Source organism: Bos taurus, chromosome 10, assembly GCF_002263795.3.
Source record: "Bos taurus isolate L1 Dominette 01449 registration number 42190680 breed Hereford chromosome 10, ARS-UCD2.0, whole genome shotgun sequence".
Taxonomy (NCBI): domain Eukaryota; kingdom Metazoa; phylum Chordata; class Mammalia; order Artiodactyla; family Bovidae; genus Bos; species Bos taurus.
Window position 1 is genome coordinate 85,038,152 of NC_037337.1, and position 13,129 is coordinate 85,051,280.

At 43.1% G+C, this 13,129-nt stretch overlaps 1 protein-coding gene across 1 annotated transcript; it reads left to right on the forward strand.

Moving 5' to 3' along the window:
* The first annotated feature begins 3,336 nt into the window (after nucleotides 1–3,336).
* LOC512541 (acyl-CoA thioesterase 4-like) lies at nucleotides 3,337–7,443 on the forward strand. Its single transcript, XM_002691000.7, has 3 exons — nucleotides 3,337–4,614; nucleotides 5,731–5,933; nucleotides 6,734–7,443. Exons 1-3 carry the CDS (start codon nucleotides 4,158–4,160, stop codon nucleotides 7,322–7,324), a joined length of 1,251 nt encoding a protein of 416 aa, XP_002691046.1. The 5' UTR covers nucleotides 3,337–4,157; the 3' UTR covers nucleotides 7,325–7,443.
* Nucleotides 7,444–13,129: the final 5,686 nt, after the last annotated feature.

A 13,129-nucleotide genomic window follows, 5' to 3' on the forward strand; every position in this document is an offset into this window, starting at 1 on the left:
AATGGCAACAACGCATTCCAGTATTATTATCTGGGAAATCCCATGGGCAGAGGAGCCTGGTGGGCTACAAAGTTGCAAAGAGCCAACAGGACTGAATGACTAAGCACAGCAGATAAGAGGGGAACAGCATGATATATTTTAAATGATGAAAGGAAAAAATCTACGACCAACAACACTGTACTCAGGAAGGCTATCACTCAGATTTGAAGGACAAATAAAGAATTTTAAAGATAAGCAAAAACTGAAAAAAGTTCAGTATCACTAAACTACCTGAGAAGAAACGCTTTAAAAAATTCTCTAAGTAGAAAAGAATAGGCCACAACTAGAAATATTAAAAGTATGAAAAAAAAATCTCATTGGTTAAAGGCACAAAAAAGGTAGTATAGTTCAACCATTTACAAAGCAAGGTTAAAAGACAAAGTAATCAAATCATCTATATCCACAATAAATAGGTTAAGATATACATAAAAGGATGTATGTATGTAAAACACCACAAACAGTAAATGGTGGGGTGGGGTGGTGAGGGTAGAAATGCAGGGTGGTTAAAATGTGTCTGACATTAAGAGATCAGAAACTTAAAATAATCAAATATATATCCATAAATAAACCTCCTGGCCAGCACAAACAGAATTACATAACAGACAAACAGGAAAGAAAGGAATCTAAATATTAGACTAAATATAGTCATCAAGTCACAAGGGAAGAAAGAAACAAAGAAGAAACAGAAAAGAACTACAAAGACAACCAGAATATGGCCAAAAAAATGGCATTAAGTACACACCTATCATTACTTCATTTTTGTTTTCCTGGCAGCACTATGAGATTTGCAGGACCTTACTTTCCTTATCACGGATCAAACCCGGGGCCACACGGGTAGAAAAGCCCCAAATCCTAACCACAGCACTGCCAGGGAATTCCCTCAATAATTACTTTAAATGTAAGCAGATTAAATACTTCAATCAGAAGACACAGAGTAGCTGAATGGGTCAATAAACAAGACCCATCTAGAGGTTGCCGACAAGAGGTTAACCTCAGATCTAAAGAGACACACAGACTGAAAGTGAGGAGATGAAAAAGGCATGCCATACAAATAGAAAATAAAAGAAAACTGAAGCAAAAATAAATGTATCAAATATATTTAAAAATAAAGCCTACAAATATTTTAAAAATTAAAATTTATATTAAACAAAGTGGTTGAAGAGAGAAAATAATACAAAGAATATGTAACATGTTTTTAATTTTAAAAACCAAAGAACAAAAAAGACTAGTACCATAGTGTGTTTACTACTTTACATATTAATCAAAATCTAGACGGATGTATTCACCATTGAGAGAAAGTGGCAAAAGGACAGAGAAGAGACTCATAATTTACCACTGTAAACTTGTCATTATTGCTTATGTATGTGCTTAGTCACTGACTCATGTCCAACTCTTTGCAACCCCATGGACTGTAGCCCGCCAGGCTTCTCTGTCCATGGGGATTCTCCAGGCAAGAATACTGGAGTGGGTTGTCATGCCTTCCTCCAGGGAAGCTACCCAAACCAGAGATCTAACCCATGTCTCCTGCATTGCTGGTGGATTCTTTACGGTCTGAGCCAGCAGGGAAGCTGAAGAATACTGGAGTGAGTAGTCTATCCCTTCTCCAGGGTTACTTCCTGACCCAGGAATCCAATCGGGGTCTCCTGCATTGCAGGCAGATTCTTTACCAGCTGAGCCACTGGGGAAGCTCTTGCTTATGTATGCTTTGGGAAAAAAATTTTTTTTCCTTTAAGAAGAATTTGAAAAGCAGTATGCAAACCTATAGCAAATATCTGGAGACCATGAGAAAAACACACACACACACACACATAGGCTCAATCTCTATTACAAAATGAAGCATGAATTTTGCTTCCTAGTCTTCTAAGAGTTTCACACACACTGTCACCTTGGATCCCCTTATAGCAGACTTCCATCATGCTACACACAAGAACTCTTAAACCTCAAAAGATATAAACTTATTTGAGCCTACAGAACTAGTCAGTGATGGAGCCAGAGCTAGAACTTTAATTACATTTCACTGCAATGCTGCGGCTCACTGTTGAGTTCCACATTGGAGCTGGTCAAGGCTCTGACAGTTATTAGAGGCTAATCCTTAGCAGTTTTACATTTGCCAAGCCTCACGTTTCTCCTTTCCAATATTTGAAAATTATTCCCAGTGTTTTATGGACTTGTTAAATTGTGTATGTATAATAGATGGGACATCGCTAAAGAGTAGCTATTACTATACTATATGCAAAATGCTGGGTATCCTTAAACATTATACCTACATTGCTTCTAGGATCACATTCAAAAGGCTGACATTTAGTATCTACAAAGGCTGAACATTCTCATTCTCTAAGTGAAGTGAAGTCGCTCAGTCGTGTCCGACTCTTTGCGGCCCCATGGACTGTAGCCTACCAGGTTCCTCTGTCCATGGGATTTTCCAGGCAATAGTACTGGAGTGGATTGCCATTTCCTTGTCCAGCGGATCTTCCAGACCCAGGGATCGAACCCAGGTCTCCCGCATTGTAGACAGACGCTTTACCATCTGAGCCACGAGGGAAGTCTCATTCTCTATGATACAGCAATTCCACTCCCAGGTATTCACTTCACTGAAAGGCACATATATGTCAGTCAAAAGATATAGTCTTGAATATTCAGAGCACTATACCTAGGAGTCCCAAACTGGGAACTAACAAAAGCCTATAGTCAGTAATATTCGACCAATACTTTAATGACCACAGAATAAAATACTATTTGGCAGAGATAAAGAACAATCTACAACTACACTAAAAAACAGCAATGAAGCTCACAAGTGTAATGTTGAGCCAAAGTAGACAATAAAAACGGCACATTGGAGGATTCATCACCGTAAAATACAGAGTTGGGAAAAGCTAACCTGTTTTGTTCATTGGAAGGACTGATGCTAAAGCTGAAACTCCAATACTTTGGCCACCTCATGCGAAGAGTTGATTCACTGGAAAAGACCCTGATGCTGGGAGGGATTGAGGGGAGGAGGAGAAGGGGACGACAGAGGATGAGATGACTGGATGGCATCATCGACTCAATGGACATGAGTTTGGGTAAACTCCGGGAGTCAGTGATGGACAGGGAGGACTGGCGTGGTGCAGTCCATGGGGTCGCAAAAAGTCGGACACGACTGAGCGACTGAACTGAACTGAACCCGTTTTGTTGGACTCAGGATAGAGTACATTGGGCAAGGGAACGTGCTACTGGGGTGCTGGCAATGATGTTTCTAGACCCTGGAGCTCGGATGCCCAAGTACGTTCGGGTTACGAAATACACACTTAGGGCAGGGTTTTGTGTGTGTTGTGTGTGGTGTTGGAGAAGACTCTTGAGAGTCCCTTGGACTGCAAGGAGATCCAACTAGTCCATTCTGAAGATCAGCCCTGGGATTTCTTTGGAAGGAATGATGCTAAAGCTGAAACTCCAGAGTACTTTGGCCACCTCATGTGAAGAGCTGACTCATTGGAAAAGACTCATGCTGGGAGGGATTGGGGGCAGGAGAAGGGGACGACAGAGGATGAGATGGCCGGATAGCATCACCGACTAGATGGACGTTGAGTCTGAGTGAACTCCGGGAGTTGGTGATGGACAGGGAGGCCTGGCGTGCTGCGATTCATGGAGTCGCGAAGAGTCGGACACAACTGAGCGACTGAACTTGTGTGTGTGTGCGTATTTGTCTATAACTCATTTAAAGTTTCAGAAAAAAAAGTTGGGAGAGGCTAGAATTCTCGGAATTCTGCCTAAAGGCATTCAGCTCCGGTTTCACCACGAATCCATATCCAACACGCTTCACTCCCAACTAGCGAGGGATGTTTGAGGCAGAAAAGAGGCGTGGGCGGGGCGGGTTCCGCTCCACATTATAGACAGCAGAAAATCCCTGTGCGCCCCACCCTGGGCCAGAAGAAAGACCCGGTGCTTTAACCTCCAACGAGCAGGGGTCCGAGACCTAAAGGGACGCCTCCAGAGGCGGCTCAGCTACAGATCTCTCTCGGCTCCAGGCGACGCCTGACACCCTCGGACGTCCGAGCGCCCTCCACCCGGCCTGAGGCGAAAACTCCAGTAGCCGCCCGCGCTTTCACGCTCAGGGTCCAGACTGCGGCTGTGGGCCCGGGATGGTGGCGACAGTGACTCTGGAGCCCGCGGGCCGCTGCCGCTGGGACGAGCCCGTGCGCATCACTGTGCGCGGCCTGGCGCCGGGGCAGCCGGTCACGCTGCGCGCGTCCCTGCGCGACGAGAAGGGCGCGCTCTTCAGGGCCCACGCGCGCTACTGCGCCGACGCCACCGGCCTGCTGGACCTGGAGCGCGCGCTCGCGCTGGGCGGGAGCTTCGCAGGGCTCGAGCCCATGGGGCTCTTTTGGGCTCTGGAGCCCGAGAAGCCTTTTTGGCGATTTCTGAAGCGGGATGTACAGACGCCCTTCGCCGTGGAGCTGGAGGTGCTCGACGGTCACGAGCCCGAAACCCAGCGGCTCCTGGGCCGGGCGGTGCACGAGCGCGACTTCCTGGCGCCCGGGGTGCGGCGCGAGCCGGTGCGCGCGGGCCGGGTGCGCGCCACGCTCTTCCTGCCGCCAGGTGAGCCCGGGGTGCTGGGGCCTGGCGATCGTGTTCTCTAGGCCGTCTCGGTTTGTGATACCGCTTCCCGGGAAGGGTGGCTTGGGATCAGAGTCAGAGAAGAGGATGTTGACTAAATCAGTGACCTCACAGCCACAATGGAGGCTTTTGATTTGTTCTGCACTCTGTTACGCGGTTTGCTTGCATTATCTCATTTAACCTCTGTATCCCAAAGAGGTGGATACTGTTGTTATGAATATTAAAAAAAAAAAAAGGACTGGATGGGGTCTGTAGGTTCACTTTGCTATGAATAACTTCAGCTCTGACACAGTATGATGCTGCTAAGTCGCTTCAGTCGTGTCTGACTCTGTGCGACCCCAGAGATGGCAGCCCACCAGGCTTCCGCGTCCCTGGGATTCTCCAGGCAAGAACACTGGAGTGGGTTGCCATTTCCTTCTCCAATGCATGAAAGTGAAAAGTGAAAGTGAAGTCGCTCAGTCGTGTCCGACTCTTAGCGACCCCATGGACTGCAGCCTACCAGGCTCCTCCATCCATGGGATTTTCCAGGCAAGAGTACTAGAGTGGGGTGCCATTGCGACACAGTATGATGGCCTTACACAATATGATGACAGCAGAGGAATCTAGTGCCTCGTCACTCTTCTCGAGTGTCCTGCGTACACTGGGCCCCTTACCTACTTTTTCATGCTCCTCTCTACCACAGATCACTTTTCAGACTTCACGGCCTTCCTCACCTAAAGCCTCACAGGATCTCTCTTTTTTTTCCCTCTAAGCAGACATCTGAACCAAAGGTATCACCAAGGATTTTGATTTGCTTTTGAAAGCTTCATTTTGATTCTCAATTCTGTGCCCAATCCTATAAAAGAACACTGCAAATCAACTGTCTAAAATCCTCCTTCCATGATATAGTATTAGACTCCTTCACAACTAAAGATTCTCCAAGTATACCTTGGAAATAATTTGGAATTTGTATCCCTTGTTCAATAATGACTCAGAGAGCTCTTTTCTTTCCTCTGATTCACAGGCACCCACTAAATACTTTAGAAAGATTTCTAAAAGGAAATAAAATTCTTTAATAAATTATATAATACATTCTCTTTATAATATTGCCTTCTTTAGGATCTGGACCTTTCCCAGGGATCATTGACATCTACGGTATTGGAGGAGGCCTGTTGGAATATCGGGCCAGCCTTCTGGCTGGCCATGGCTTTGCCACATTGGCTGTAGCTTATTATAGCTTTGAAGATCTCCCCAAGAAATTCGATACCATAGACCTGGACTACTTTGAAGAAGCCCTGTGCTACATGCTTCAACACGCCCAGGTTCTCCTAATGTCCTTTATCATTCTCTCTAGAACCTGCAGAGAGGGTGTCACTTTGCACTCACCTACGCCAAGTGCACTGATGCTGCTCTACTCTTCTTTCACAGACATTTCTTTTGAAGACTTCCTTGGTTTTAGGTACCTTTAGGTATACTTTCTCTGTCAGATGGGTTAAAATTGCCAACTTCATTGTAAAATTCATGTGAGATTTTATTTCAGGGAATTATGTAGTAATATTAAAATTTCTTCAAGTGGAGTTTCTAATTTTTTTAGCTTTGCATGCTTTTTAATCTTTATATTTCTGTAGCAGAATATGTTCTCAGGCTTGATCAAAACTTGTCCACCCATTTCAGAAGCTAAGAACTACTTAATTGGACTCTGAAGTCTTACTTTGTTTCTATAAAGCTAAGCATTTTTCAGTATATATTTAGATGTGGTCTGATAATGATTCACTTCTTGGGACAGACTTTCCTTTCACAAGTTAGATACCCAAGAACATTGATGCTATAATTCCACCTGAGTGAGGCTCTGAACTCAACAGGCTCCATGGCTCAGCATTCTCTAGTGCATGACTCTCTGGAAGTTTGCAACCAGTTCCCAAATTTACCAGTGAGGTGAGTTTTTAAGATTTGTTTGCCACGTGTCCAGGAAGATAATCTTTACAAGGAAAGAATCTGTCAGCTGAGGTTGAATGTCTTGTGAGCAGTTCACAAGTCAAAGCTAGCAGCATCTCTAGTTGCATTTAGAAAAATGTTTTTCTCTGGAGTAGGTTTTTGACTTTTGTCTCTTCTTTTCTTGCAGATAAAAGGCCCAGGCATTGGCCTTCTGGGCATTTCTTTAGGGGCTGATATTTGTCTCTCCATGGCCTCATTTTTGAAGAATGTATCAGCCACAGTGACCATCAATGGATCTGGATTCAATGGAAACAAAGCTATGTACTACAAAGAGAACTGCATTCCACCACTGGGCCATGACCTGAGGCGAGTGAAGGTAGCTTTCTCTGGCCTCGTAGACATTGTGGATGTAAGGAATGATATTGTAGGGGGATGTGAGAACCCCTGCATGATTCCAATAGAGAAGGCCCAGGGGCCCATCCTCTTCATTGTTGGTCAGGATGACCATAACTGGAGGAGTGAGTTTTGTGCCCAGATAGCCTCTGAACGGTTACAGGCCCATGGAAAGGAAAAACCCCAGATCATCTCTTATCCTGGGACCGGGCACTACATTGAGCCCCCTTATTTTCCCATGTGCCCAGCTTCTTTGCACAAATTATTGGACAAACCCGTGATGTGGGGTGGGGAGCCCAGGGCTCATTCTAAGGCCCAGGTAGATGCGTGGAAGAAAATTCTAACCTTCTTCACCAAACACCTTGGACTTTCCCCCAAATTGTAATGCACTGCTCTGCTACTGACAGGAGAGAGAGATTCAAGGTTGGATTTTAGTGTTTAATAATCTTATGTGAATCATTTGTACCCTGGGTAACATTAAATTCATGTCATTGTTATTAATGATTTATTGTAGGAAACTTTTTGGAGTTTTATTTTGTAATGAATTTTTCTAATGTAACATATACCTCTTATAGAAGATTGGATTAAAAGTATACAATACAAAATAGTAAAAAGTATCCCCACTGTTAAAATTTGTGTTTTCATCTAGGTGTTTTTACTTAACACTTGGAGGCACAGATGAAATTTAAAGCTGAACAAATACTAGGTTATTTTTTCCATCATTGGGAGAGAATGACCATTCAGCATTTGCTACTGGTTCAACTACTACTGACAGAAGAATTCTCATTGGCTAAAATATACAGAGGTGTTGATAGAAGGATAGCCAGACTGACCTTTTTCTCATAGAGATTAGAGAAGAATCCCCTGGGAGGAGGAGTGATGGTAAGAAGGGGAGCGTCTGGCTCTAGAACAGTTTAGTCAAAACTGATACAAAGGAGCGTGACTATGACCTATTTTCCTTCTTGCTTCCTGGTTCTAAGAACAAACTTTGGAAACTCATATTGGGACATTCCTAGAGGCATCATCTTTTTCCCTAACAACAAAGCTACAAAGCATTATGTAGGTATATTTGAAGAAAACTGACAAAGACATCAACCACATAGTCCAGAAGGACTATGTCTTAGCTCAGGCTTCTCTAACAAAATACCATAGATAGAGTGGCTTAAACAACACACATTTCTCACAGTTGTGGAGTCAGAGAAGTCCAAGATCAAGGTTCTGGCAGATTCAGTTCCTGGTGGGGGCATTTTCTGGCCTAGAGACAGCTGCCTTCTCCCTGTCTCCTCACCTGGCAGGGAGAGGAGAAACCACCTCTGGTTTCTCTTCCTGGGTTCATAAGGACACTAATCCCTTCATGGGGGCCTCATTTGAACCTGACAAACTCCTAAAAGCCCTACCTGCAAATACCATTACACTGAGGTTTCAGATGTCAACATTTGAGTTTTGAGGGGACATAACACCCATAAACTTCAAGTCAGATAAAACAAAGAAAATCATATTTAACATATCAGAGAAAAGTTGGTTCTTAAAAAACATTTATTTATTTGGCTATGTTGGGTCTTAGTTGCAGCATGCAGGCTCTTTCTTGTACCATGTGGGCTTCTCTCTAGTTGTGGCGTGTAGGCTCAGTAAGTTGCAGTACATGGGCTTAGAGGCCCCATGGCGTATGGGATCCTAGTTCCCTGACCAGGGATCAAACCTGCATTCCCTGCACTGGAAGGTATACTCTTAAGGACTGGATCACCAGGGAAGTCCCAGAAAAATTGTTCGTAACATTAATACTTCTGGCACCAAGAGGCACGAGGTCTACGCCCTCTCCCCTCAATATGGATGGGTTTCTGACTGCTTCAGTTAGTACAGGAGGGCTGAACTGATGCTTTGTGACTTTGGTCATAAAGGCCATGATGATTCTGCCTTGTTTGCTGGGAACACTTGCTCTTGGAGGGCTGAGCCACCTGATGAAGCTTGACAAACTTGAGGCTGTGATGCTGTGAGGAAGCCCCAAATACACGGAGAAGCCAACTGTAAGCACTTCCTGTGATTGTCCCAAATGAACTCAGCCTGTGAGTCATCTCAGCTCAGGTACTAGATACATGAGTGAACAAACCTCTAGATGATCCTAGCCCTAGCCATTGAATCTTCCCAGTGAAGGTCTTAGATATCCTGAAACAGAAAAGAGTTGTCCCAGTCAAGCGCTGTCCAAACTGTGGATCTATGAACAAAATATTGTTTTATGTGACTATATTTGGGGTGTATTTCAGTTATCTATTGCTATGTAACAAACTACCCTAAAACATAGTAGCTTAAAACATTGACCATTCTATTTTTGTCACTCACCGAGCAGGGAAGTTGGTATTGGCTATTAGCTAAGATCTCGGGCAGGGCTGTGGGTTCACAGGGTCTCAGTTCTCTCCATGTGGGCCTTTACAGTGGCTAATTTGGCTGGCTTCCAAGAGTGAGCATCCCAGCATATCAAGGCTGAATTGCATGGCCTTATCTTTGACCTAGTCTTGGAAGCTACATAGTGTATCACTCCTGCCATACACTATTGGTCAAGCTGGGCTTCCCTGGTGGCTCAGATGGTAAAGTATCTGCCTGCAATGGAGTAGACCCAGGTTCAATCTCTGGGTTGGGAAGATCCCCTGGAGAAGGGAATGGCTACCCACTCCAGTATTCTTGCCTGGAGAATTCTATGGACAGAGGAGCCTGGCGGGCTACTGTCCATGGGGTCACAAAGAGTCAGACACGACTGAGTGACTAACACTTTCACTGATCAAGACAATCACAAAGACCCACAGACTTTAAGGAGAACATAGTAGTCTACCTCTCAAAAGGAGAGTGCAGAGTCTCTAGAAAAGCATGTGGAATGGGAAACCCTGTAATCACCTTTTAAAATCTGCCTTCTAAGCCACACTATTCATATTCCTCCCACATGTAAAATACATCCATCCCTCCTTTGAGGCCCCCCTCCCCACTCCTGACAAGCCAGCCTGGACTTCCCTGGTGGCTCAGATGGTAAAGTGTCTGTCTACAATGTGAGAGACCTGGGTTCGATCCCTGGGTTGGGAAGATTCCCTGGAGAAGGAAATGGCAACCCACTCCAGTACTCTTGCCTTGAAAATCCCATGGACGGAGGAGCTTGGTGCAGGCTACTATCCATGCAGTCGCAAAGAGTCGGGCACGACTGAGCGACTTCACTTTCCTTCTTTCTTTCACTTTCTTTCTCCCCACCAGAGTTTCATTCTAGAATAGCAATGCTCAGGCTCCAAGTCCAAGACTGCGTCAATTATATCAGGTTCAGGTACAGATGAAGCTCCTCAGGTATAGTTCCTTGGGTATAGCTCCTTAGGCATCTTCTCAATCTTAAGACCTGTGAACTAAATAAGGAAGTTAACTGTACGTACACATACATCAGGATATGGTGGTGGTAGTATAATTCTTAGACATTCCTGTTCAAAAATGGGGAATGTGGGAGGCACATAACAGCCCCTGCTGCTGCTGCTAAGTCGCTTCAGTCGTGTCCGACTCTGTGCGACCCCAAAGACGGCAGCCCTGAAATCCAGCTGAGAACATGTTGCCAATTCTTCCATTGCTGCTCAGTTTATACTCTGAATTGTTCTCTGTAGCTCCTAAATGAGCGAAAAAACCCTCCTGGATCTGTTTCCTGGACAAAATGGATGAGACATCCGTCTCTTTTTATTTCGCTCTGTCTTTTGTTCAGTTGCTAAGTCATGTCTGACTTTTGGTGAAGCCATGGACTGCAGCACACCAGTTTTCCCTGTCCTTCACCATCTCCCAGAGTGTGCTCAAATTCATGTCCATTGAGTTGGTGATGCCATCCAACCATCTCATCCTCTGTTGCCCCCTTCTCCTCCTGCCCTCAATCTTTCCCTACTCAGGGTCTCTTCCAATGATTCGGCTCTTCTTATATTCTCTCTTTTAGTATACTTCATATACTCTCTTTTTTAGTTCAGACTCTGCTTCCACCAGAACAATTCTCTTAAGAATTATGCAGGTTTTCTGAAAATTATTAGTGGGTTTCACTTTCTTAGATAATACACCACTGCAAATCTGTTTGAGATAGTAACTTCTCTATCTGGGGGTCCTTGGAATGATGCTGCAGGCAAGCATCCTTAAGGTTCCCATAAATTCTATTATTTAATAGACAGGATATGCTAGGTACACCTTAAAATCTTTAGAGGACCTTTTGCCATTCTGAAATGTTTTATGAAGCACTACCTTGAATCTTTTCTTCACAAAGTCTCTCACACAGATCCACCCTGGGTTTGAGTTTGTTCTGAATTCCTGTCTTAATTATGGAGTAATTTACCATCTGGAGAACTTGTAAGAAGAAACAGTATTACTGTTATATCTGGCAAGCCCTGGTTGCTTCCTATTTAGCAGTTCGTTCTTTAGCTCACCTCTTCCTCTTCCATTTTGTCATAGTTAGCAAGGAGAAGCATAGCTGATGATGTTCTTTAGTAGTGTGCCTGTGTTGCTTTTAGTTTTTGTGTGTCTATTGTAGGTTTTTTATTTCTGGTTACCACAGGTTTCATATATGATGACCTATATCTATATCTACTTGTTTTGAACTAGTAATCATTTAGTCGTTTAAGTTCAAACACATTCTAAAAGATCTGCATTTTTTATTCCCCTCACCTACATTTTGTGTTTTTGATGTCAGATTTTACATTTTCATGTTTACCCTTAACTGTTTATTGTTGTTATAGTTGCTTTTTTGTCTTTGAATCTTCTTACTAGCTTCTTTAAGTGGTTAATCTTCAACCCTTACTACACATTTTCCTTTCTTAGTGCAATTTTCCCTTTCCTAATGAATCTTCTTTTCCACTTAGAGAGGATCCTTTAACATTTAACCAAGGAAATGAAGCACCTGTACTCTAAAAACTATAAAAACATTGATGAAGAAAACTGAAGACTACAAAAAAAAGGAAAGATACCTTGAGTTCTTGGATTGAAAGAATTAATAGTTAAAATGGCCATAGAACCCAAAGCAATCTAGAGATGTACTGCAATCCCTATTAAAATACCCATGACATTTTTCACAGAAGTAAAATAAATCCTAAAATTTATATGGAAATACAACAGGTCCTAAACTGCCAAAACAATCTTGAGAAAAAAAAAAAAAAGAGAGAGAGAACAAAGTTGGAGGTATTATGTACTCTATCTTCAGACTATATTACCAAGTTATAGTCATCAAAGCAGCATGGTACTGGCACCAAAACAAGTACATAGGTCAACGGAACTGAATAGGGAGCCCAGAAATAAATCCATACACCTTTGGTCAGTTAACCTATGACAAAGAATATGCAATGGCAAAATCATAGTCTCTTCAACAAGCTGTGCTGGAAAAACTGGATAGCTACATGTAAAACAATGGAATTAGAATATTTTCTCATACCATATACAAAAATAAACCAAAGATAGATTAAAGACCTAAATGTAGGACTTAAAGCCATAAAACTCCTACAAGAAAATATAGGCAAAACACTCTTTGACATGAATCATAGCAACATTTTTTTTTTTATCAGTCCCGTAAGGCAAAAGAAATATGAGCAAAAAAAAAGCAAATGGCACCTAAGTAAACTTAACAGATTTTGCACAAAGGAAACCATCAACAAAACAAAAAGACAACCTACTGAACTGGGTAAAATATTTGCAAATGATATGACCAACAAGGGGATTATATCCAAAATAACAACTCATACAACTAAATATCAAAAAGAACAGAACAATTAAAAAATGGGCAGAAGACCTGAATAGGTATTTTTCCAAAGATGGTGTATAGATGGCTAACAGGCATATGAAAAGATACTCAACACTGCTCATCAATGCAAATCAAAACCACAGTGAGATATCACCTCAGAGTAGGGTGCTAACAATGCAGGTGATGAAAAGTGGTCAGATGCAGGATACATTCCAAAGTACAGCAACAGAGTTTGATGATGGGATGGAAAAAGAGAACACAAGAATGACTCCAAGCCGTCTTTTTTTTTTTTTTTGGATTCCTTAAACTAATGGATGAATTGTTGTTTGTTTGTTATTGAGTTGCTAAATCCTGTCTGAGTCTTTTGCAACCCCATGGACTGTAGCCCTCCAGGCTCTTCTGTTTCCCAGGCAAGAAAACTGGAGTGGGATTATTCCCTTCTCCAGAAGATCTTTCCAACCCAGG